At 40.1% G+C, this 27,575-nt stretch overlaps 1 protein-coding gene across 2 annotated transcripts in view; it reads right to left on the bottom strand.

Moving 5' to 3' along the window:
- Nucleotides 1-1,696: 1,696 nt before the first annotated feature.
- The window catches only part of PRKX (protein kinase cAMP-dependent X-linked catalytic subunit), an 87,530-nt gene continuing 61,651 nt past the window's right edge, over nucleotides 1,697-27,575 (bottom strand). For both annotated transcript variants that reach the window (XM_072137862.1, XM_072137863.1), the window contains exons 4-9: nucleotides 18,519-18,638; nucleotides 13,653-13,748; nucleotides 10,152-10,209; nucleotides 9,081-9,158; nucleotides 7,109-7,238; nucleotides 1,697-4,977 (exon numbers count right to left, since the gene is read on the bottom strand). In XM_072137862.1, the coding sequence (XP_071993963.1) occupies nucleotides 7,113-7,238; nucleotides 9,081-9,158; nucleotides 10,152-10,209; nucleotides 13,653-13,748; nucleotides 18,519-18,638 (478 nt within the window). In that variant the 3' untranslated portion in view covers nucleotides 1,697-4,977; nucleotides 7,109-7,112. The remainder of the gene's footprint in view (nucleotides 4,978-7,108; nucleotides 7,239-9,080; nucleotides 9,159-10,151; nucleotides 10,210-13,652; nucleotides 13,749-18,518; nucleotides 18,639-27,575) is intronic.

Below are 27,575 nucleotides of genomic sequence, written 5' to 3'. Positions count from 1 at the left end.
GTGCAGAAGAGCAGGCCCGCACGGTCACTGCTCCGAAACAGGCGCGGGTCTGCTCTTCTGCGCATGCGCAGACAACAGGATCGCCGGACGAGGGCGCGCAGCTACGCGCCGAAGATGGTGAGTAGGAGGGGAAAAGAGGCTAGCGGGGCGTGGAGTAGCCACCTCGTGTAACCTCAGATGCGACTACTCCACGCCCCAGTAGCCGCATAAGTAAATTTGCATACAAGTTTAATAAAACTTAACAAAAAAGTGTGGGGACGTGAGGATTAACCCCTAAAAGGGCTATCCTCACGTCCCATTGATCCACCTACCACCCGATCTACCTTTATAAGTAGATTTGTCGTGGTAGGTTCCCTTTAACAGACTGTTAGAGATCCCATAGAGTAAAACTTGATCCAACTTGGGATACAATGAATGTCTAATTTTTTTATATAGCTTTAATGATCTGCATTTGAAAAAAAAAAGGGAATTTTCTTACTATTTGGATATGTGGGAATATCCTTTTATTATTAAAAGCAATGTGTCAGCAGATTTGAGCAAATTAAAACTGCAGGCAGTGTTAGGCAGCAGCCGTGGAGATCTGTATAACCAGGGGTGCTGTGTTGATAGTAGCAGCAGGACTGTAAAAACTGCATTTGTACTCCATATTTGCACATCCCCATCTGCAGTAGGTAAGCGTCCTCATCCTATTCTGCTCTTTGCTATGAGTATTGTACTGCTCCACAGCCCATCCACTTTGCTCTGAGTGACAACTGGAACCTACTACAGCCAAGAGAAGAGACAGCTAAGAGCACATCAGTGTAAGAAGACCTATCCAGTTGTCCAAGTCCAGCTACAATACTGGAGTAAAAAAAACAAACAAAAAAAAACAGGTATTTACCATTCTCTTCCTACACAGAACAGACAAAGCTATCTTCATGGTCAAAACTGTCTTTTTATTGCCACTTTGAAACCACAATATTTAGATTCTGTGACTAGAAAATACTTATATGGGGCCATAAAATATTGTTCACATAATTTAAAGGGGTAAACCACTTGAAGGAAAATTTAACACAGTAAATACAAGAACCTGATAAGGTCACCAATATTGTACTTAGCCTGATAAAGTTTCCCGTTCACTGTGGGTCACCTGACCTCCGGGCAGAAGGACTTGGGACTTCTTGTGATGTCCTGCTGCCTTCCAAAAATTGAGGGGGCCATACAGTTATCACTCCCTCCATCATAACCCACATCACTGGTTGGAGGGGCATGTGAATGAGTGACCTGGGGCTCCTGGGAAACTTTATCAGGGTAAGTATAATAGGGGTGGAACCTATTCGGGACTTATACTTACCCTGGTAAAGTTTCCTAAAAGTGGGCAACCCCTTTATTTTGTTAACAAGTTGTACAATACTGGCCCCTCCTGTTTATTTACTACCATTAGATGTACTGTAAAACGAAATGCCTCCATTTATTTATATTTTCTAACAATAATTCTATCTATTTTATTCACAGGTCTAGAAAGGAATGATGGAAATAATCATCAATACAAGGAAGTTGAAAAATCTTTGTGTGGATTGTTTATACATTTTAATAAATAACCAGAAAAAAATAAACCTAAAAATATCAAAGTTGAAAGTGACCTGCATTGTGATGGAGAACATACTGGAAGTAACACAATGGTGTAGAATACGGGGGCAGAAGAGCAGAAATGTCACAAGTTTAAACAACTTTATTAAATCGGTTGATACAAAGTAGCTACTAAACTTGACAATGCAAGTATCAGGATTGTAATCTCACTTTAATGGTCTGTAACTTGAATGAAAGTTAACGCACAAGCACAGAGGTGTATCACGAGGATTTCCCACTGCGTACCCTAATAAAACCAAAAACTTCTGTAATGCAGTAAACCGTAAAGTGCCTTGCCTTGATTACCTTAGCTCTAATATTTCACTTTAGAAGGGATTGTGCAGGTTTATTAAAAAAAACCTCTTGAAATAGCGCCACTGCTGACTGTGGCAGTAAGCGGTATTGCAGCTCGACTTCAAGTGGAAAAAACTGAGCTACAATGCCCTGGACAAGCCGGCCGTATGAGCATATCCCAGACAAGCCCTTTAAAGTTTATCAGGCACACTTTATTATTTTTTTATAAACAATATATTTACAGTCATAAAACAATGTGAACTGTACTAAAACAAGTAAAAGAACCTGCATTATAGCCTGTCCCTGACCAAAGGCTTAAAAACATAGATTTAAAAAATAAAACTCAAACTTTGCAAAGTAGAAACATTTACATCTCAGCACAGGGCTTGTGCTTATGGTCGCTTTATATTATTTTATATACAGATACTGTGTGCTTTAATATATGAGATTCCAAAAGAAAACAGCCTCCCCCCCTCTCCGCATACTCATACCTACAACTAGGGAAAGCTCAGGCTCTGTGCTTATTACATGAATTAGGAATAAAATCTACAATATCTCAGGATATTTTCCAGGTCATAGGACACATCTGGGAAGGGAGACATAGGTGACACATTGGTGACAGGTCGGATCATTTCTAGGTCATGCAGTCACTGGACTGTGCCAGAAAGCCTTCAGCGCCCCCTGCCATCAGTAGCACAAGAGGGGAAAGCAGTGAAATCAATAAAAATATAGTGTACAGTAATATATGTTTGGGCTTTTGTTTATGTTAACGCTCTGTTGTATATAGAAAGACGAAAGCTAAACTATCGCTCATACACATGCACCCTTGGTTTGTTATGCATGTATATGTCCAGACTGTAAAAAGCTGCTGCCAGAGATATGTGACAGCAACCGGGTAAAATGGGGTCCATTGAGTTAAAAACCAACTGACCCTCCATCCACGACGACCCGCATACACATTAGACCATTATCTGATCCCACCACAATCAGCTAATACAGTTGATTTGTAAGCCAAACTTTAGACCCCTTAGGACAGTGGTGGCGAACCTATGGCACGGGTGCCAGAGGTGGCACTCAGAGCCCTCTATATGGGCACCCTTGCCATCACCCAGGGCAGGGTTTGCCAGACAGGACTCAAGGCCTCTTGCAGTCCTAGGCAGCCCAGGACCCTAGAAGGAAGCTACAATGATAATCCAAATCTCTTCTCCTTCTTTCTACTGTATTGGTGTCCTCAGGTGCCTACACAATTTAAACCTGTGACAGAGCAGGGAGTAATAAGTTACTGCTTAAATTGTTGCATTGGCACTTGGAGAAAAATATGTGGATTTTGGTTGTAGTTTGGGCACTCGGTGTCTAAAAGGTTTGCCATCACTGCCTTAGGACCTCCAGTACTTGCAGGTAACATAGGCCAATGGAAGGGTGGCTGCAGCACCTTGTATGAGCTGTGATATAAGGCCTCCCTAGAATCGTATGACAAATGTTCAGTTCTTTTCAGGGACCAGTCTATAGAAACTGACCTAATTAACCATCTAAAAATCAGCTTAATGTCAGGCAGAATAAATCCTTTCATGTGCCTTTCAAGGGCCAGTGTGGTGGCATCATTCAGAAAATCTACTTTGCAGCGAGATGTAAACTGGTTGTATAATGTCAGAGAGGCAGAGAGCTCAGCACTGAAATCCAGCTCTCTCTGCCTAAGAACGAACCCGCTGCTGTGATTGACATAATTCGCCAGCTGAGTAATGATGTTTCTCGAGGCAGGACTGTCAATCACAGCAGAGGGGGTGTTTTGAAGCAGGGAAAGACAGACTTAAAGGGGTTGTCCACTTTCAGCAAATATTTGTTATGGTTTGTGTAAGGAAAAGTTATACAATTTTCCAATATACTTTCTATACTTTCTGTATCAATTCTTTGTGGTTTTCTAGATCTCTGCTTGCTGTACTTCTAATCTGTCCATGCTGATGTGATGGACACGCTGGTGCATGAGCCGTTATTATCACAGAGAGCAATAGGACTTGTGTGATAACAGCTTGTGCACCTGCATCTCCATCACATCACATCACATCACATGGAAGCTTTCTACAGCAGGACAGCAAGCAGAGATCTAAAAAACCATGAAGAATTGATACAGAAAGTATATTGGAAAATTGTAGAACTTTTCCTTACAAAAATCATATCAAATATGATATTTTATATCATATTTTATAATATCATTTTATATAATATTATATTCATACATTTTAGGAGGAATTATAGAAAACGGTCAATTTGGGAAACACAAATATTACCAAAATAGATAAATCAGGAAAGGTAATAGTCAACGTGTCTTATAACCCGGAAAATACAATGTATGTATATTTCACAAGCATTGTTCAATTTCCATAATAAGTCATGTCATGATCCTTCCCCAAGCGGAGACAAGTACCTGTCCTACATGATGTGCAGTTGGCACAGAACTTTCCTAGATGAGAGCTATTTATAACATCCAAGTACACAATGTGCCAAGAAAGAGGCCCTGAAGCTTTGCAATGTGTGTCTATGGTAGCACTCCGGGTGCAGTGTGTGTCTGTCCTCCTCTTGCTTACATGTCTACAACAGGACTCAAGGTGCCGGCAGATAGGCAAGAAAATATTTTACAAGTAGAAAACCGCTGATTTGCATATTACACAAAACCGTCTAGACCTAGGTCAATATACATTCCCTTTCAGCACCTAATTAATGCCGAGTCTACTAATAAAGCTGTAATAGCAGAAGTGTTGCAGCTGTGTAACGTCATGAAGCTGTCCCCATATCTACACGCTTCACTGTGTATGGTTCACCAGCAGACGTGGAGCTGAACTGGAGCTGTGGTCAGTAGACAAGCCGATATCAGACATTCTAGTACTAAAGGATTCTGGGTACTGGAATGGTCTGGCCATAGGAAATCTTCTCTGAGCTGAAAGGAAGGTCAATGGCTTCTTGGTTCTTTTGATCACGTCTAACAGAGGTATCTTCTGTTTGTACGGAGGCTTCAGACTTCACGGTTGCCCATGAATATCCATTTCAACAGAATGTCCCAACTGGTGGTTTGCAGCTTTTCTAAGTGGAACAAAAAAATAAAATAAAATAGAATAAAATATATTAGGAGTGAAACACAGATTTTGCACAATATTTTTATGTGGCTTTAGTAGCAGAATCACCCCAGAAAGTGGAGGGGGTGGCTGCCATTTTGTACAAGGTAAATCCTAGTGCAAAATCGGATCAAAATGGATCAAATATTTAGACAAAAGCCTAAGTATAAAGTGATGTAAAAATTGTATCACAAGTACTTCACGCATAGTAAAAATGGGGTTATACTTAATAATCGTTTATAGAGGTATTCTGGTTTTAAATTACTAAATCACTTTTATACTGGCGTTTGTATTTTTCCACACTTAAAGGCGTATTATTACCCAAGCATTCACATTTCATTTAATTCATCTTTCAAACACATTTCTTAAATTTAAAAAAATGTACATTTGTGAAGATAATTTCCCATAAATGTAGCCATGTTATCCCTTAGAAACGTGATGGATGTCCTTGTACACTACCACCTCTGTCCTCTGCAGCAGTGCATGTGCTATTGAGCCCTGCCTGACTACCTGGATTGAGAGCTCACACAAGAAGGATGCAGGACATGCAGTAACTCCAGACAATTTCATAAGCCAAAACTATTTATTTCTTTGTGCAGCAGCGGTGGTCATATCCAAGGACAGCAATCTAGTTTCTAAGGGACAACATGGCTACATTTATTGGAAATTATCTTCACAAATGTACATTTTTTAAATAAAATCTAATTGAAGTAATGTTTGTATATGGGAGATTAAGTAAATTAAATGTCACTGTCCAGATGAGAAAACCCTTTTCAGATTATATATGACTGCAGTGAAGGAAAACACTCTTGTAAACATCAGCTTGTCCAGGTGTCACCGGATAAGTAATAAAATTGTATCCAGAGCTTGGACACCAAGTGGCGTAGACACAGAAACTGCATTCAGTCTATGTCATAGGAGTTTACTATCCTTTTTTCTAGAAAATACAGGATAAGAAAAACAGTAAAGAGGACATTTCACTGAGATAACCATCCCCCAGAATCCCTTTATAGGCATTGTTCCACCGGTTCCGGAGCCATACGGAATTATTTCTGTGGCCTCCAGATCTACTGAGAAATCAATCTCCACAGATGGAAGACGTCTGCTCCAGCCCAGGACCACCCATCTGGCAGTAGTAGTCTTATAGCATAGTTTCAGGGTTGTTTCAGTGCTACATTTGATAATTAGGGAAAAGTGTGTGTGTAGAGAATTAAAGGAATCAGTTACATCTCTTAATAGGATTGTGCCAAGAGCAGGAGTTAGTGAAAGGTCCAATGCAAGCGGTAAGGGGTATGGCTTTAATCTGGTACACAGCACCGTCTGAGAAATTTGTTCTACTGCTAGTGATGTAATGCCCTTAGAAATCATTGTCTTGATACAATTTATTCCAACAATCAAATGTGAAATATCCACAGAATAACCATAAAATGACAGATATAGGTGGATGCTTCTTCCAGGGTGGTTGGCATGAAGAGAAAGCTGAGCTCACTGTCATGTGTTTTTATGTAATTCACATTTACTTTTCTAGGATGTACGGTATGAAAGGGTAGGACTCTTATGATAATCCCGACCCCCTCTTTATGCATTCCTACAGCAGCCATCAGCCCAGGAGAGGGTCAGGTGCCCTCTGTGCCAGAGACAGATGTAGGTTGAAAAGGTTGGACACCTATCAGATGTGTATGGTTTGAGGAGAATTCCTTTATAGCCATATTTGCACAAATCCATTTTATCGCGTGTCACCTAGGACAAGTGACCAATAGTGGTCAGAGATATTAAAAGCGTTTGGATTTAGACAAGTATGGATTATTTTGTTATGGTTTGGTCGATCATCAATGATATTCACCTCTCTGTTTGCGTTAGAGATGGAGATTCAGAGTACAAACTCTATTACCTTGAGGGTGCAGCCACACGTTCAGCTTTTCAGATGGAGTTTTTGAAACCAAAAGCAAGAGTGGATCATAATAGGTGAGAACGTATCATTGAGAGAAGCTGCGGCTCCTCTCTTTTCACTCCACTCCTGGTTTGGACATCAAAAACTGCATCAGAAAAACTGGACGTGCGGTCGCACCCTCAATATTTGGTTATATTAAACATCTTACCATTTTAGAAATTCTTAAACATTTCCAGGTCCTTTGGGGGTACCGCGGGTGCTTTGTTCCAATCATCTTCAGGATAAGCTTCAAAGTTTGATGTGTCACCTTCATGGGATACTTTTGGCATTATCGGAGGCTGATGAGAGGAAAAAAAAAATAGCCTTATTATAAATTATACAAATTATTTACATTTTTCTTGAAGTACAGTATAGCCATTTGTAATAGGGATCCAACATTTTTGTTTTGGGTCTAACCTTTGTAAAGGCAGCTTTTAAAATGACCCAAGATTTTGGACCGTTTTAAAGAAAATCTACAACCAGGATCAAAGATTGTAAACTACTGACATACTAGTGTGTACCCCCTCTGGCAGGATACACTTTTCTTTATTGACAATTTGTAATTTTCTTGGGCAATACATTCACTTTGGCCCAAAAATTTTAAATTCACAATTCACATTATGCAGAGGTCGCATTTAAATAGCTTTTTTTTATGGCTGACTTATGATTTTGCACCATACGGAACTCATTTGTTCAGAAATTAGTTTTTGCATCACCATGTCCATGAGGCATAACATTTTTAGTGTTTTTGTATATGGAGTTGTTTTAGGGCTTGTTTTTTGCGAGGTTGCATGTGAAAATATTGTATACGTACATGTGGCAACCGACCGTATTTCCCGGTGTACATGCACGTCTAAATGCGCCAAGGGATTACGTTTCCTTTGCCCTTGCTTTTAAAAATTAAAAACTATGCAAATGAGCCATAAGTGGCTCCAGTCTCCATATAAACCTATGGAGACACTAAGGCACATTTGCATAATTTTCAAATCCTTTTTGTTGTAAAAACCAGGAAATAAGAAGCTAAAAGAAGAGTTGATCCTGCCAGAGTGGGCACATACCAATGTGTCAGTGTGCTTGGTTTACAATCCTTGATCCTGGTGGTAGATGTCCTTTAAATTTAGTAATACATGTAAATATAAGTAATAGTAGTAATATAAGATGATAGTTCACACAATGGGGGTCATTTACTAAGGGCCCGAATCGCGTTTTTATGGCTGGTTACACAAATGTTTCCATTTTGCGGCGATTTTCCCTGAATTGCCCCGGGTCTTTGGCGCACGCGATCGGATTGTGGCGCATCGGCGCCGGCGTGCATGCAGGGGAAATCGGGGGGCGTGGCTGAACGAAAACCCGACGGATTCGGAGAAACTGCCGCATTTAAAAAAAAAAGTGGTCGCTGGACACACGCTTACCTGCACTCAGCCCGGCTTGGCGAAGTTCAGTGCAATCCGATGAACTTAAAGGGGTATTCCCATCTGGGCATTTACATTTAATTAAATTCATTTGCCATATGTAAACATTTCTTCAATTGGATGTTATTAAAAAAAATGTTCCTGTGTGAAGATAATTTCTCATAAATGTAGTTATTCTGTCCCTTAGAAACGAGATACTTTCCTCGGATACGACCACGTCACACTCTGGCAGCGGTTGCCAGACATGCGCTATAGAGTCCTGCCAAACCACCAGGATTCAGCGATCATTACCACAGGACGGCTGTGTGACATGTAGTAACTCCCGGACATTCTATATACAATAACCTTTTGTTTCTTTGTGCACTCAATCTATCAGACGTGGCCATATCCGAGGAAGCTATCTCGTTTCTAAGGGACAACATGGTTACATTTATAAACAATTATCTTCACACAGGAACATTTTTTTTAATAACATCCAATTGAAGAAATGTTTATATATGGCAGATTAATAAAACTGAATGTAAGTGCCCAGATGAGAATACCCCTTTAAGCGCAGCAGCGACACCTGGTGGACGTCGGAGGAACTGCCTTAGTGAATCGCCGGAAGACCTGAATCCTCCACACAGAACGCGCCGCTGGATCTCGAATGGACTGGGTAAGTAAATCTGCCCCAATGTGTATTGTTAACAGGCCACTACAGCACCACATGTGGTTGCCTTATTATTCTACCTTTAGTTTTCGCTGCGGCACAGCATCCCAGTCTATAGACCTAAACCACCGGTGACGTTTGACATCTTCTGCTCCATTCTGTAGACAGACAAATGTACATTTTCATAAATGTCCAGTTTCATATACTTAGCGGTGGACACAATTGCACACAACCTAAAATGTTTACTTATTTTTCGAATATTTTTATATTAAACCAGAGAATTTATTCCAACTTCAATAGTAAAAAGAACACACAAAACAGTATGCTACAAATATTGTAAAAGTAATGTATACCCCAATGATATATATATATATATATATATATATATATATATATATATATATATATATATATATATCCGATAAGCATGTCATCGTATGAACAGGGCTTGTGTGGCTTAGAAAACTATTGAAGCCTATTAGGGAATGTTGTGGTAACAGAGAGGAGAGTCCTATGGAGAACATGTCTTTCATTACATAGACATCCTACTTATTTTAATGAGCTCTGTGTAATACATAATTCCCCCTGTGGTGTTGTCCTGGCAGGGGGCAGTCTATGAACAGTATATTGTCAAGTAACTTATCTAACATGTGAAAATTTTTCAACACAGAGAAACCTGATAACATTTTATTATTCAAACACTTGAATGCTTTTCCAGGAACTCTTGAAGAATCTGTGGGGGCTGCTCCAACTTTAGCCCAACAGTGGTACTTTTGGTTAATAACCTTTTGTCTATGTAAAAATTGGGGGCCGCTGGAACAGCCCATGAATGGCCCAAGGGAAGTCACTTATTTTGAGCACAGGAGGTCATTTTCTTTGTTGTCCTCAGGTTCCGAGGTGGCTAGATTGAGGTTGCCAACGTGGTTCCTTGAACCCCCTGGGGCTTCTGGCTGGGCACAGTGCTGATTACTGAAAGTACCATAGAATGAAGGAACTGGAGCACAGTTTTTGCACTGTCATTTTTTTTGCAATCTCTACCCCAGCAGGTTTTCTAGAATTCCTAAAAATCGGCTTTTCCAGGTTTGCATTCCAAAAAAAGTAATGAATTAGTCAAAGCTTGCCTGCATAGAAAACACATATCTAGTACTGACCTTCATGTTACCTAGACGTCTAGTCCGGTCTACAACGAGCAGCTTCTTTATCAAGTCTCTACAAAAAATAAAATAAAAAAGTTACTTTGCGGTCAAGGTTATATAAAAATGTATGTGAATCGATTATATCAATAAATGTGATATATTTATAGCAGTGCTGTATTATAATCTGCTAACATCTGTGGTACAGGTTAATCCAGGGCATCCCCAGAATCTACCACTCATTCTCATTCCCATACAAACTGTCCAGTTAACAACAATATATTATATACCATTAATATGTTCTGAGGAAAAAAAGACCTCCTCTAGGCCACTTTCTTGTGTTATTGTGTGCCATTTCCCCCCCTGAACGATCTTTAAATCAACTCTGATCACATGACCCTCCATCTGCAGCCATTTTAAGGACAAGAATGTCTGTTGATGAGGTAAAACACAGGAGGCTTTACTGTACATATCCAGAAAGCGGCGCAGAACTTAATAGATGTATATTGGTCAATTACACAATATCCTGTCCCCCCACACTTATACACAATACAATGCGACACAAACTACAAAAAAAATTAGGTAAAGTAGCCAATCCCTTTAAACTGAGACTACTGGTAGGAATCGTGTGCACAGCAAAGTGGGAGACTCTAAATAAAATTCACAGCAAAAAAAACGGTCTAACCTGGTATGCCCCATATATATTAAGTTTTAGTTAAAGGGGTATTCCGGGAATATGAATGTCTGACACAAAAACCCATGATGATATAAATAAATGAATACAACAATACTCAATGTCATTAGTCACAAAATGGAGCTTAAATAGTCTGATTTTCTGATTTACAAAATTTATGGCCTCTCTAAAGTAGGTGGAGTTATCACTAAGATGGCCGGCACTGGAAACTACAAGTTCCATGATCCTTTAGTTCTCAGTAACTCCTCCTACCACTTATGCTCTGCTCCCAGTGATGATCTAACAGGTTTTCTTGCTCTGTTACCATAGTAATGATGTGTAACTGCCATCACCACAACACTGACCATACTGGATGCACTGCAACCAACCGACTACAGCCAAACTTAGTGGTGATCACATGACCTGCCCAGGCAGGTGCAAGACATGTGATGTGGACATGTGACCAGCGGCCATCTTCTGTCCTGTGTATGCTCTGCAATGGACCGCGCGGAGGAAATTAACGGACTGATTAAAGGGCCGGTAGCATTTTAATTCTACATTACAGTCTATGTCACCAGCATTTTTCTGCTAAGGGGAGCAAAATTTTAAATAACAACTAATTACACATTAGCTTATATTTTGAGTGCCCACTTGTATATGAATTATGCTGATTCCTGGAATACCCCTTTAAGTTCTAAGATACTCTGAAAATCTGAAGGAAGATACTGCCCAATAATAAACAAGCCCTTTTGTTTATGGTGTCAATAAAAAAAAAAAAAAGAGGGAAAGACACTAGAAAAGTGGTTTCGAGCCAAGTTGCAACCCAAGTGTGCTGAAAATATGGCAGCATTTTGCCAATTTTTCTGCCACAAACTGAGACAACTAACATAGGATGTTAGGCTAAAAAAAAAAAAAAAATTGAGTAAAGCCCCACCAGTAAAATCCATGGTTGCGTGGGCAATTACATGCAAAAATAATCTGATCCCCATTCCTACTCATTTTCAAATTCCTAAAACATAGCAGACACTTTTCCTTCAGCATGGTTTAGATGCTATATACAGAATATATACCTATGAGGTTCTGGGAGTTTTGTGTGCCATGTGCTCTTTGTGTGGGAGTTGGAAGCGCTCCAATCTCAGGGGCCCACTGGGTGATTCATTTATGGACCAGTCTGAACCGGGAATCTCTGCCGTCCCATAGGATTACCAGTATAAATATTAGTAGGTAATGGAATAAATGCCTCCACTAGCACTTTAAGACCAACCTGGGATCCCCTCGGGTCACGGCGCCTCAGTGCACAGATGTATGGGATAAGTGTTCTCAGTGTGCAGGAATCATATAAGTGGAGATCTAGGATTGCTTTGGCCACTTCATGAAAATGACTCCATAATGATATGATTATTGTACACGAAGGCCAATCACCAAGGACATGCACTAATAACGGCAGAAGGCCTCTAATGTAAAAAGTACATGACCCGCAATGATGAGCAGCTGAACCACATACTCATGGAGGTACAGTACTGACCCGGGAACACATGACTTCATTCACTGCCTGCAATGCTACAAGGTTTCTGATTGATTCTGTACAAATTCTCTGGAGACATCATTTAAATCATTAGATGGAAAAACTAAATTCAAACCAGATCTGTAATGTAAATGCTGCAATTGATTCTAGTCTTGAAGGTCCTGATCTATGGTAATGGGCTGAACCTGTTTTCCGGGTTCAGGAACTCTATTGGCTCCATGTCATGTACTAATGACTGTATACATACACAGGAAAGAATAAAAAAAGAATGGCAATCCATATTCTTCTCTGTGGCACGCTTGTGTGGAGCGTGCCCAAATACAAGGGAACTATAAGAGGTACATCCAATGTGTCAGGTTCACTTACTGTATTATGTTTCTAGGTATTGTAGCAGTAAAATATATAAGTACTAAATATTAAAAGGGAATCTATCAATTGAATATTAACAATTTTTGAAATATTTTAAAATTATGATACTTTTTTAAAAAATTTCATGTCACTTTCAATATGTAATAAAAAGTACAATTTCCTGCAATTTTCACTCAGGTCATTTAGCTTAATGATAGAATGATACCTGCTAATTCTCCACAAATTTTCTATATAACAGGTAACACTTCCTATCAGCACAGGGAATGCCTGGAAACTATCCATAGACATCTAATGCAGCACATTTCATTTTTTGGCCTGGCCTTTTTTTCTATTTGCAACTTTTCTTTGCACCCATGATGCTCTCCCTTCGAATTTCGCCACGGTAAGTTTTCTCCAATCTGTCCTGAAAACTTTCACTCAATTTCAGTTGTGAAAGTTGTAACTTCTTAATGAGCACCTACCACCAGGATGAAAGACTGTATGCAAACGAGCCTGAGGGGCTCCAACTATGGAGCCTGGAGCCTCTCAGGCTAATATACATATAATCCTTCTTCTTGGTGGTAGATGCCCTTTAAAGTTGCAAATTTCAGAGCAAAATCACACCTGCCCCCTACTAGGTATTGGCTACATTGTGAGTATTTGATGTAACAAAATACCTTATAAAGGGCATCCACCATCAGTTTACCGTTGAACATTGTTCCTCAGGACTTATTTTATCATAACTCTATACGTCATGATTGCGGAAATACAGAGTTAAAGGTTATGCCAATTACCCAGGGGCGCTCAGGGTACGTCACCTCAGGAAGCCTTGTATTTTGATTTATACACAGCCCCCATAGAGTTAGGCCTGGGACCTTGTAATGAATCATGGAAGTAACCTGCCTAATACATATGACAAATACCCCAAGTCATAAAACTATATGACACAAATACACCAAGTAATAAAACTTACTTTACATATAAATCTAAATGTCGTGGAAAATCGATTTTACCAGCCAGAATTTTCTGATATATTCCAAAGGGATTGTCATCAAAAAATGGGGGGAACCTAGAAACATAAATATAACAAAACAACATCATATATAAAAATGAAAATAATATAACAATATAGTTTTCCTGGATTAAAGGACATCTACCACCAGGATGAAGGATTGTAAATCAAGCACACTGACACACTGGTGTGTGCCCTTATTTTATCTTCATGTGCCCTTGTTTTAACAAAAATAGGCTTGAAAAATTATCCAAATTAGCCTGAGCATTGCATATCCTCAGGCACATTTTGTATAATTTTTCAAGCCTTTTTTCCCCTGACTGAGGGGGCACACACCAGCATGTAAGTGTGCTTGGGATACAATCCTTCGCTGCTGGTAGATTTCCTTTAAATATATCAATGGGAGGTTAGCTGCAGTTCCCTGACACGATCACTACACAGTTCCAGCAAATGCTATTTAATATATACACATTAGTTTATACAGGCGGTCCCCTACTTAAGAACACTCGACTTACATACGACCCATAGTTACAAACGGACCTCTGGATATTGGTAATTCATTGTACTTTAGTCCTGGGCTACAATAATCAGCTGTAACAGTTATTACAGGTGTCTGTAATGAAGATTTATTGTTAAACCTGATTCTTACGACAACCCAACATTTTTAAAATCCAATTGTCACAGAGACCAAAAAAGTTCTGTCTGGGATTACAATGATAAAATATACAGTTCCGACTTACATACAAACTCAACTTAAGAACAAACCTACAGACCCTATCTTGTATGTAACCCAGGGACTGCCTGTATATATTTAATATATACGCATTAGTTTAGTAAAAAAAAACGTAATTGCTACATTTTAAATTCAATACAGATACAGATGTACTGACGTCAGACACTGCCTGGGGAGTATATAGCAGTGCACTCTTTCCACTTTTCAGGACATCTGTTCGTAAAATTGCAGTTTTCCAGTGTTTGACATTTCTTATGAACAGCCTCATATCCCTTCAATCCAATCATTGATTATGGCCACGCTCCTTACATGTGTACAGCTGCATTACATTACAGGGATATGAAAACAATATGGGATGCATGCACCTAGAACCTCAACCTGTCCCCCTTCTCATAATTATTAACCCTTATTTCACCCAAAAAAGAATACAGAATAAAATTATACGTCTCTCTGTTCCAGGTGGTGCAAAAATCATAAAGAACGTATCCGCTCTGTGGCTCCTGTACAGAGCGGCACCTCCTGTCACCACCGGTCCCTGCTGGCATACAAAGGCTCAGCACGGAGGTCATGTTCACAGAGTGCCCCCGCTACAGCCTATTACAGGCCTCAGCCTGTACAGGGAGCAAGCTATCGGCCACCAAGCATAGGTAGGCACCATGTGGGACCAGAAGTAAGGACCGAGGTAAGCAAATTGTCGGTTGGTATTACATCACCTGATAGAACAATAGAAAAATGTATAGACCCAGACAACCTCTTTAACCCTTTCAGGACCTGGCCCTTTTCTGTTTTTTCATTTTCATTTTTCACTCCCCATGATCAAAAATCCATAACTTTTTTACTTTTCCATGTCCAGAGCTGTGTGACAACTTGTTTTCTGCGTAACAAATTACACTTCATGGAGATGGTATTTATTATTCCATGCCGTGTATTGGGAAGCGGGAAAAAAAATTCCAAATGCAGTGAAATTGGTAAAAAAAAACGCATTTGTGCCGTTTTCTTGTGGGCTTGGATCTTACGGATTTCACTGTGCACCCCAAATGACAGGTCTACTTTATTTTTTGGGTCGGTACGATTAAGGGGATACCAAATTTATATAGGTTGTTTAATGTTATCATACATTTAAAAAAATTAAAACCTCCTGTACAAAATTTTTTTCTGGGATTTTGCCATCTTCTGGCGCTAATAACTTTTTCATACTTTGGTGTATGGAGCTATGGGTGGTGTCGTTTTTTGCGGATTTTGATGCCGTTTACAATGTTATCAATTTTAGGACTGTACAACCTTGTGATCACTTTTTATAGAAATTTACATTTTTTTTTAAAATGACAAAAAAGTGCCATTTTCGACTTTGGGCGTGATTTTCCGTTATGGGATTAAACGCAGTGAAAAACCGTTATCATATTTTGATAGATCTGGCATTTTCGGACACGGCGATACCTAACGTGTTTATGATATTTACTGTTTATTTATATTTATATCAGTTCTAGGGAAAGGGGGGTGATTTGAGTTTTTTATTATTACTTTTTTTTTATTTTTATTTTACTATTTAACCCTAGGTTGTCTGTACGATCCTATCATATACTGCCATACTATAGTATGGCAGTATATGGGGATTTTACTACTCATACATTACAATGTGCTGACAGCACATTGTAATGCATGAGTTAACCCGAAGTAGCCTCGGGTCTTCGTGAGACCCGACGCTACCATGGCGATGGATCACCGCTCCCCGATGATGTCACGGGGAGGGGCGATCCTCGAAAAGATGGCAGTGCCCATGCGCCGCCATCTTTTTGAAGCCGCCAGCAAAGCTGGCACCGATTGCAGGTGTTACCGGTAAGCCTTTGCTGCAATATGCAGCAAAGACTTACCGGCTATGGAGAGGGCTCAGCGTGTGAGTCCTCTCCATGCACCCACGGCCGACCCATGACGTGCTATTACGTCACGGGTCGTGAAGGGGTTAAAGGGGTTTGCCCATGAAATAAAGTTCTGAAATCCCCTAGTGATCCTAACATGATAATGATAACTTTTAACCACTTGCTTTGCAATTTTACTCAGTTTTTCACTACCTGCTTTTGCTCCTATCTCTGCATCAGCTCAGTGTAAGATTCTGCTGTGTGGGCGTGGCCTAGCTGAGCAGTCACATGATGCAGAGCAGACGCTTCCTGGCTCCTGCAGTGCTCCTGCACATGAACTTCCTGCTGCCTGTGCTGACATTTCCTAGAAGGAAAGCCGTGGCGCAGGCAGTGCAAAAACATCATCTATACCGTTTCTAAATACAATTTTAAGTCTTTCTACCACCACCACTCAAACATACACGCTGCAGAGCATCTCGCCCGCAAATCACTGCCACCACTCCAACATACTCTCTGCAGAGCATTTCACTCACAGACAACCACCATACACCCTGCAGAGCATTTCACCCACACACCACCACCAGATAAAGCATCTCACAGCCACCACCCCAGCGTACCCCTCACAGTGCACAGGCCTCTCACCTACAGCTCCCGAACAAAGGCCTCATGCTGCCTGTAAACAGAAAGCATCTCTCGTAGGAGCTCGCTGACGAAACCGCAATTGGCCAAAGGTGTATGTCACCACACATGACAAGCCCATCGGGTGACAGCAGAGCCCAACACACAAGTGCTAGCACCAATCGCGATTCGCCACAGGTTCCCGCTGCCACACACGACCCAGTTCGTCCAATCACAGAGGGAGAGACAGGCTTCGGCACCTAGGCTCAGGGTACACCAGTGATCGCGGCATTGGAGGTGGCCGCTAGACCAACCCCTGGCTGTGGTGGAGCAGCATCGGGCAGAAGTGCAGGGCTGACCCCGCAGGTAAGTGTAGTAGTAGAATGGGAGGCAGAGCTGTGCCGGAGCATTATGTGCTAGGACAGTGCAGAGCACACAGCTGATATCCCAGCACATAGACAGGAGTTAGAGAACCTAACCTGACAGGAGACCTGCGTGACCCTAGTCATGAGGAGTTTATGGTCCTATCCCATGTTAACCAAATTGCACAGAAGAAGAACTGATGGAGACAGGTTATAAATATATCTGTGAAACATCAAATTACAAAATATACTGTTATTTTTCTGTTCTGTATGTAATTAGGAATTTTGCCTTCATGGGAATAACCCTTTAAGTCTCTATACACCAGCATTTATATATGGTGAAGGAATTCTCCTATAGATGCCTTGCTGAAATTATTGCAAGACTTTTCATTGAACCAATAACAGCGTCACTGAATTGAGATAAACTAATAAAATAAAATTAATAAATCTCATAAATTGTAAGCTCTTGTGAGCAGGGCTCTCACTCCTATTATTCCATGTGACTGTTTGTGCTCTGTAATGTCTTATTTTATTTGTATATGTCCCCTATGATTTGTTAAGAGCTATGGAATATGATTGCGCTAAATAAAGATTATTGTTATATAATAAAGCAATGTGTGATAATCCGAAAGATTTCATTATTTGGTACCTATATGTATGCCAGATTAAGGCCTTATTCACACAATAGTGAAAATTGGATAAACGCAGACAGTTTTTTTTTGTTTTTTTTTAACAGACAACTTGGGGGATATTTATCATACGCTGGTGCTCGTGCATGCTTCTGCCTCTTGATGTATCGGGGCTGATTGCCGCGCAGCGCTTATCCCACGCCAGACAGGGCCTGGCGTAGAAAAAGATCGCAGCCGGCTACTTTTCGCGTATGAAAATTCACCGGCAGCAGCAAGTGCGCAGGGACAGTAACGCCCCGTGCCAGCCCACTCCCGCCCGCGCCCCCCCTTCACGCCCCACTGGCGTGAAGGTGGCGGATCATGGCAAATAATCGCAAAAGCTAGCAATAAGCCCCCATGTGACTAAACAGAAACCTAGTCTGAACCATTTATCACTGATTACTCCTAGACTATAGATTATTAGAATCGGTAAAAAATAGGAATGTATCTTGACTGCGAGAAAAAATGTCCATTCTTCACAGATGACAATCGGCTCAGTCATGTGCATAGAGGAATTATATTCTTCATCATTTGCACTGCTCAGGTCTATTATGTCAAGAACTTCAAAAATATTAAAAATCTGTTCTTACCCAGACAACATTTCAAAGATTAGGATGCCTAGTGCCCACCAGTCCACTGCTCGTCCGTGACCCTTGCTCTGAATGACCTCAGGTGCCAGGTATTCCGGTGTACCACACAGCGTCCATGTCCTAAATAGGAGACATAACAAGTTAGTTCTGTCTAATTATCCCTAGAACTTTAGTACCTGTGGATCCTACTGTTTGGAGTTATCCAATGGGGAAGCGAATGCTGTGTCCATGAGAATAACAAGGTCAGAAAGGTAGCGCTTATTCTTCTGTAACTTCTGGCTCATTATAACCATTTGCCGATCGTGAGATCAATTAAAAAAAATTGCACATGAACACGGCAGCTACACATGTGTGCCAGAATCCGTAATGGAGTCCAGCTACAATGCTACTACTATCAACATACACAAAAGGTGTGGTAACACAGATCTCCACAGCACAGACCCTCCCCACATTCAGTAGCAGTCTACTTGTTAGATATTACAGTACAAGGGGAAGCAGTTTGATGGCAGATATCCAAGAAGAGTGAGGAAACTCCCCCACTGCTCCAAGTCCAGCTGCAATTCTGAAATATAAATGCATTTTTCATATATATAGAAACATTGTAACTTTCTGATCGCGTCAACATGAGCACAGCACTATCACAGGGGTATTACCACAAAGACAAGACTCTAAAATATACTCAGGAAAACAAAATAATTAATAACCAGTCCAGTCAGTCCACAATGTTCAGAAGCTGAATAAAAGTGTAGATAAACCCTGGACCCTGATAATCTAAACAAATTGTCAGCACATAGAATCTCGCAGCACTAGAGGAATCATGAAAAGTTTGCTTAGAGAATCCCTGCCCACACTCTGGAATTTTACACTAACCATCAGGATAGGAGCTAAAACAGCAATAGAACGGAGTTAAAGGACTACCACCAGGATGAAGGACTGTATGCAAATGAGCCCGAGGTGCTCCAGGCTCCCTTAACACATAGGAACCTGGAGACCCTCAGGGTCATTTGCATACAATCCTGGTGGTAGTCCTTTGAAATCATAAAGTACAGGGGTTAAAAATGATCTTAATTGTGTAAAAGTCACTTGGGGATGAAATTTGAAAACTTTCTTTCATGGGCAATCCCCTTTAACCGATACAGTACCATATATTCTCAAATGAGCAATACAGCAAGAAGACCTGTCATAAGTACATATATTAAAGAGAAACTTAGTTCACTATAGAGAGTAGATCTCTACAGGAGAAGGTAGGATTATATACAGAAACAAAAATGTATTAAAAGTTGCAAAAAATGTTAACCGTTTAATGTGTGTTATTAAATCAAGTTAAAACGGATTTCTAGGACTTGAAGGTGATGAAGGATAAATAGTTAATCTCCTTTATCCAAGCCAAATATAGATGTATAAAATATTTGCCTGTTGTAGACAAAGTGAGGGTGACAATGCTTCAATAAGTCTGGGTCATCAAACAGAAAAATATTACAGCTCAAACCATGCGACAAAGAGCAAATAACTTTTTAGACACCATTTTTTTTTAGAACTTTTTAGAAACTTTTGTTTTTAGTAACATTTTATCTAATATCTGTACATATTACACAAACTCTGTACCTAGGAAAGACTATTGCACATCAGAAAAATGATCATTGTATACTAGTTGTAGTAAACATGTTTGTGCACTAGGTGGCAGTAGAAGATAACACTGTAAGCTTCTTCCTATGAACAGCTGGGTTACAAATGAATAATAATAACATATTTGGCAGCTTTTAGGCCACTATACTGCAGTTTAAGGCAATGTCTATGGTTGACTCTTTAGAAGTCACTTTACAGCACACAGTTGTTGAACGCTTCATCTCTTATGGGCAGACTGCCTGCAGGTTTTTTCATTGTAATGTAAAGTTTATTGCTTCCTGTGAAATATTCTGCTGCCATATAATAACACTTATTACTTCATTAGTCTTTCCATAAGCAGATTCCTAATAGGTTCTGTGTGTGTACATGCACTGGCGGAGAAGAGGCCACGGTCATTTATATTTGACTTCTCGGTTATTAAAGGGAACCTGTCCCCTGAACCACAGTTGGGTATAACGTGTCCCTTTAAAGAGTACTCTGTAATGTTTCAAATTATTCATTTATCTCCAAAAATTCATTTTTGAAATAAATTTAAAATAGTCAGGACAAGAGGCTGGCCTCTATATCATGGCCTCTATAGCACCCAAATCCATGCTGAGCAGCATTGTAAAAAGTATAAAGCAAATGAAATAGAACTGAGCTAATGCCTTCTAAGAAATAGTAAGGAATAGGATCCGTTTCTGCAGTTCACACTCTCAACTATCCCATTAACTGTCCTATAGCACAGACAACTCAATGGGGCAGATTTATCAAGCAGTCTGAAAGTCAGAATATTTCCAATTGCCCATGGCAACCAATCACAGCTCCCCTTTAAAATATTCATGAGCACTGGTGAAATCAAAGCTGAGCTGTGATTGGTTGCCATGGGCAACTGGAAATATTCCAGACTTTCAGACTGCTTGATAAATCTGCCCCAATATGCTTAGCTTTAAAATGACTGCATTGGATTCTGGGTGCAATGGAGCCCAGGAGATGGGGATCTTTCTTCCCAATCCCAAAAAAAAGGTGGGAACTGGATCTTTATCTGTCATTCCCAACTAGGACTTTACCTGCGCATATATCTGGTTCTGTGGCTCACATACAACAAGACTAAGACGGTTTTCAAGAAAATGCACTTCTTTAACCCCTTAACGCTGAAGCCACTTTTCACCTTCCTGACACGGCCCATTTTTTAAAATCTGACATGTGCCTATTTAAGTGGTTATAACTTTGGAACGCTTTAACATATCCAGTTGATTTTGAGATTGTTTTTTCGTGACACATTGTACTTCATGCTGGTTGAGAAATTTAATCAATATATTTAGTATTTATTTATGAAATAAATGGAAATTTGGCAAAAATTTTGAAAAAAACAATGTTTTCCAAATTCAAAATTTTCTACTTTTTGGAAAGTTGGTCATATCACTAAAATAACTTGATAACTAACATTTTCCATATGTCTGCTTTAACTTGGCATCATTTTTCAAACATCTTTTCCTTTATTTAGGATGTTAGGAGGCTTATAACTTTAGGTGCAATTTTTCAGATTTTCACGAAAATCATCAAAACCTACTTTTGGAGGGTCAATTTAGTTAGAAGTGATTTTATAAGGCCTACATGACAGAAAACCCCCACAAATGACACCATTTTAGAAACTACACCCCTCAAAATATTCAAAACAACCTTTGGGAATTTTGTTAACCCTATTAGTGTTTCATGAGGGTGAAAGATAAATGAAAGTGAAATTACAGAAATGTAATTTTATCTTACTATAAATTCATTGAACACTAAAATTTGCACCTTCACAATGGGTTAAAAAGGAAAATGCATTTTACAATGTTTAGGGCAATTCCTCCTGAGCATGCCATTACCCATTTTGTCACTGTACCCTTCTGTACGGGCACAGGGGGGCACTCGGAATGGAAAGAGCGTTGTTTCGTTTTTGCAGGGCAAATATGGCTGAAAAAGTTTTCATGTGTCAGGATGCATTTGGAGAGCCATAATGGTACCAAAACAGAGAAAAGCCCCAACATGAGACACCATTTTGGAAAGTACACCCCTTGGAGAGTTTAGCAACGTGTAATTTGTGTATTTTCCCCAACAGGTGTTTGATTCAATTAGGCCCCAAAAGGGAAAAAAGGTGAAAATTTTCTCAAAAAAGTCACTTTTACCCCAAATTTTTGTAAGCCACAAGGGATAAAAGATGAAACAACCCCATAAATGTGTAAAACTATTTCTCCTAAGCACAGAACTGCACCACTTTTGCATATAAAGTGTTGTATGGGTGCACAGTAGGGCTCAGAAGGGAAAGAGGGGCTTTGGCCTTTTAGAAGCCAGATTTGAGAATCATCCTTTACATGTGTCAGGATGCATTTGGAGAGCCCTAGTGGTACCAAAACAGAGGGGAACCCCAACAAGTGTCACCATTTTGGAAAGTTCACCCTTTGGAGAATTCAGCAAGGTGTAATATGTGTATTTACCCCTACAGGTGTTTGCTTCAATTAGGTCCCTAAAAGGAAAAAGGTGAACATTTTCCCAAAAAAGTCACTTTTACGGCTAATTTTTGTATCCCATAAGGCATTAAAGATGAAACAACCCCAAAAAATGTGTACTAACATTTCTCCCAAGTATAAAATTGCCCCACACATGCAAATAAAATGTTGTATGGGTACGCAGTGAAGCTCAGAAGGGAAAGAGGGGCGTTGGCCTTTTAGAAGCCAAATTTGACAGACATCCTTTACATGTGTCAGGATGCATTTAGAGAGCCGTAGTAATACCAAAACAGAGCGGAACCCCAACAATTATCACCATTTTGGAAAGCACACCCCTTAGAGAATTTAGCAAGGTGTAATATGTGTATTTGTCCGTAAAGGTGTTTGATTTAATTAGGACTTAAATAGATAAAAGGTGAACATTTTCTTATAAAGGTCATTGTACCCCTACTTTTTTATAGCCACAAGGGATAAAAAAATGTAATAACCCCCCAAAATGTGTAAAGCTATTTCTCTCAAGTGTAGAAGTACCCCACATGTGTATATAAAATGTTGTATGGGCGCACAGTAAAAGGAAAGGGGAATGTTTGCCTTTTAGAAGCCAAATTTGACATAAATGTTTGACATGCATTTGGAGAACCCTAGTGGTATAAAACAGAGAAGAATCCGAAAAGTGTCCCTAATTTTTGAATGCACACCCCTTAGAGAATTTTGAAATGTGTAATATATGTATTTGCCCCTACAGGTGAATGATCCAATTAGGCCCTAAACATTAAAAAGGTGAAAATTTTCCTATAAATGTCACTTTACCGCTAATTTTTGTAAGCTACAAGGGATAATATATTAAATAACCCCAAAAAAGGTGTAAAACTATTTCTCCCGAGTGTAGAAGTACCCCACATGTGCATATAAAATGCTTTATGGGCGCACAGTAGAGTAAAAGAGGGATGTTTGTCTTTTAGAGGCCAAATTTGCAAGAAATCCTTCACATGTGTCAGGATACATTTGGAGAGCCGTAGTGGTACCAAAACAGAGGAAAACCCGAAAAGTGACCCTAATTGTTGAATGTACACCCCTTGGGGAATTTAGCAAGGTGTAATATGTGGTGTAGTGTAATACACATGGTGAAATGAGCATTTTGAACATATAGGTGGTTTCCAAATACGATGTGCAATGGAGTCCAAGATGGAAATTGCAATTATTTCTGGAAAGTTCAGTGCCCGTTATGTGGCGCCCCTTATGAAATAATGGAGGGGTATAGGGAGCAACGGGACATAACAGTTGTTACAATTATTCATTTTACTGAAATTAATTCACAACAGCTTGGGCGTGAATTGTGAATGTGTTGCGTATAAGGAGGTAGAATATACCAAGGGACCAACTAAACTTTTGTCACTCTGGAGGTGTTGCAGGTCTCTTAGTAGTATGTAGTGTCCATCCTAACTCCTCTTTTGGAACAGACTCTTTATTGAGTCCTACCATTAGAAGCAGCAGAATTCACCGGGAAAATGCTGTCCTGGCAAAACACAGGAACATCTAAACCAGAGATACTGGGGCTCCGTCCTTCTTGTCCCAATATTAGTTTCCTAATATCTTCCTCTTGAAAACGGAGAAATGATACGGCAGGACGTGCACATTGGAACAGCACGTAAGAGTTGTACAGCATAATCTGTACAATGTGCACGGCCAGCGCTTTTGTACCATATCTTCGTTTTAGTAGGGAAATTATCACCAAGTGTTGCTCTTATTCACCCTAGCGATGCCCATTGTGACGAATATTGCTGCTTTTGGCTGGACCAAATCGACCAGCCAATAGCGACAAACATGGACAGAGGGGGGCAACAAAACCCCTCTGGACCGCAAGGCAAAATTGGTGGCTGTCAGGAACAGCCGCCACCCTGCCCCGATCACCGTGTCTACAGACACGGTGACCGGTATTACAGACGTCATAAGTAAATTCGCTGCTATTGGCTTGTCTGAATTGATGAGCCAATAGCAGCGATAATAAACTGGGGGTGTGTGGGGGGGACGTAACCCTTCTGGTCCATGGGGCAGGATGGATGGCTGTCAGGAACAGCCGCTGTCTTACCCCGATCAGTGAACAGCCGCCGTCTTACCCTGACCGGTGTTGGCAAGTCACTACCCGCCGCACCGTTCTATAACAACGCTCGTTGGGAATAGGCTATACAATCTTTATTTATTTTTTAAGCAATTTAGACAAATAAGGGCTTATTTTTTGCGAGATGAGATGCACTGTAAAAAAACTTAATTTTAGTGGGTTTTTAGCTTATTGAAGCAATTTTATTAACTTTTTAAGTGTGGAGGAAAATAAAATCATCAATTCTTGTTTTGGATTTTTAGCATTTTTGAGGGGGGGGTTCACTGTAGCATAACAATAATATATTATCTTTATTCTACGGATCACTACGATTACGGTGATACCTCATTTATATAGTTTTATTTTTATTTGTCCAATTTTATTGAAGGAAAACTAGAATAGAAAAAATTGCATTTGTTTTAGTATTGCCATTTTTATAGCGGCATAATTATAGTATTTTTTAGTTGACGGAGCAGGTTGTAAGCTTATTTTTTGCGTGACAAGTTGCTCTTTTTATTGGTATCATTTTGGTGCTTGTAACTTTTTCGGATCACTTTTTCGAACATTTTTTGTAAAGCAATTTGATAAAAAGTTTTAATTTTTGGCAAGTTTTTGGGGTTTTTTTTTTTACCACGTTCACCGAGCGGGTCCAATTATGATTAGGATTTATTGTACAGATTGTTACGGACGCAGCGATACCAAATAAGTGGGGTTTTTTCGTGATTTAGTGTTTTTTATACTTTATTACTTGTGTAAAGGGAAATGTGGTGTTTGGGGGGACTTTCACTTTCTTTTATTATTTATTTTTATTGTAAAAAACGTTTATTTATTTATTTTTACTTTTTTTTACAGGTAATGACATCTAAGCTTGAACAAGTGATCTTCTGATCACTTGTTCAAGCTTCTTTACAGGTTACACAGTGCAATACAGATGTATTGCACTGTGTAATGTAAGACACTGAGCATGCTGCGCATGCCCAGTGTCTTACAGCCGGGTCCTGCCAGGAGGCAGGGACCCGGCTTCCGGAGGAAGATCTCGCAGCCCCGGGCACCGGCAGTCCCGGGGCTGCGATCGGAGCAGCGGACCCCCCCGGTAAGCGCCGCGGGGGGGTCCGATTCAACTTCTATTAGATTTAAATGCCTCTGACACGCCGATCGCGGGTGTTAGAGGCAGGTGTCGGCTATAATATATAGCCGACACCCGCAGCTTCTGGCGCCGGCTCCGTTCAGGAGCCGGTGCCAGAAGCTTGACGTAATAATACTGCATTTTGCGGGAACGCACCTCCCGCCATGCAGTACTATTACGTCAAATGTCGGGAAGGGGTTAATGGTTCTAGTCTCTATAGAACCCATGAAAATTCGGAGGAGAATTTTTTAGAGGTAAATATGAGAAATTTTTTATATAGCAAGGAATTCTAGAAAGTACACATCCTACCTTTCCTGGAGGTCATTCTAGTTTAGTGGGGTAAAAGTAGGTGACCGGTTCTCTTTAAAGGACATCTACCACCAGGATGAAGGATTGTAAACCAAGCACACTGACATACTGGTTTTTCCCCAAAAAAGTTTTTAAAAAATATGCAAAAGGAACCTGAAGGGGCATAGGAAGCTTAAAGAAGAGTGGATTCTGGCAGAGGGGGCACACACCAGTATGTCAGTGTGCTTGGTTTACACTCCTTGATCCTGGTGGCAGGTAATTATCATTTTTATTCCAGACATGAACATGTTGAGCTCCGGTCTACTGTATATCTGGAAACTCATTACTGTTTCTGAAATGTTAGGCGATTTGATGCCGAAAGGATGTTTCTAGGTACTATAAAGCAGAAAATAGGGCTCTCACCCTGCAGCCTCTAAAAGTGACTCACGATTTCAGGCAAAAAATGACACATCTAGCCTCATTTGCATGTGACTTTGAAGATAAATATGTGAGAGTTCACATAAACAAAGCCAGTAGCCTCTCACAGGACTAAGGGAATATTTTTGCTCTCAATTTTAGGAGATAAATAGCTGATGGAGAACTTGTTTTTTGCAGGATTAGGAAGATATTTTTCAGGCAATACTTTTGGGAACATCCACAGTAAAGTTCAATTGACACAAATATTAGAAGGTGTTTATTGCTGTGAATTTGTTTTACAACAAATAAATTCTAACATTTTCCCCCATTTTTTCAGCAATTACTGTGCTTTCGTTTTGGGAAGGGGGGGGTGGGGGTTAATTGCTTTAAAGGAAATGTACCACGTTTGATAAAAATCAATAATAATGTGAACAAGGGCCACCATCCTTTTACAGTAAATAATTGTAATTCTAGCAGCTATTGATACACTGTGATGGTTGGACCATAAATTACGCATCTGATGGTTGTGTTGGAGTCTGTGGATAAGAAATGCTGTAATGTTTAAGAAGGACACTTTTATACAGATTCATCGCTGAGGCGATAGATGTCCGTTCACTGCTGAGAAAGTTCATTTTAGGTTTGACCATTATCTAATTGAAACCCTTTACTAGGCAACAACTAATAATCTGCTCCTCCAGGAAGCTGGCTGGTCTATAAATAAGTAAACGGATGTGAAACTACAGACAGAGAAACATGAGCGGAACAAAGGGGCGAAATCTAAAACTGTCACAGTAACTGGATAGGGAATGGCAGAGAAGAATGCCACATCTCCTCACAGATGTACGACATACCCCTAAGACAATAGGAACCCCACTGCCAACAAGTAACTAAGAAAGTGTTCTGGTCTGTAAAGCACTGGCAGCGAAACCTCACAGACGCAACTATTGTAGGAATACTAGAAAACAGGCTGATCCTACATGCTGACTGGGGGCCATTTCACATCAGGATCGCAAATATTGCACTGGAAATCT

The sequence above is a fragment of the Engystomops pustulosus genome, chromosome 2, assembly GCF_040894005.1.
Source record: "Engystomops pustulosus chromosome 2, aEngPut4.maternal, whole genome shotgun sequence".
Classification (NCBI taxonomy): domain Eukaryota; kingdom Metazoa; phylum Chordata; class Amphibia; order Anura; family Leptodactylidae; genus Engystomops; species Engystomops pustulosus.
This window is presented reverse-complemented; position numbering and strand designations above follow the sequence as displayed.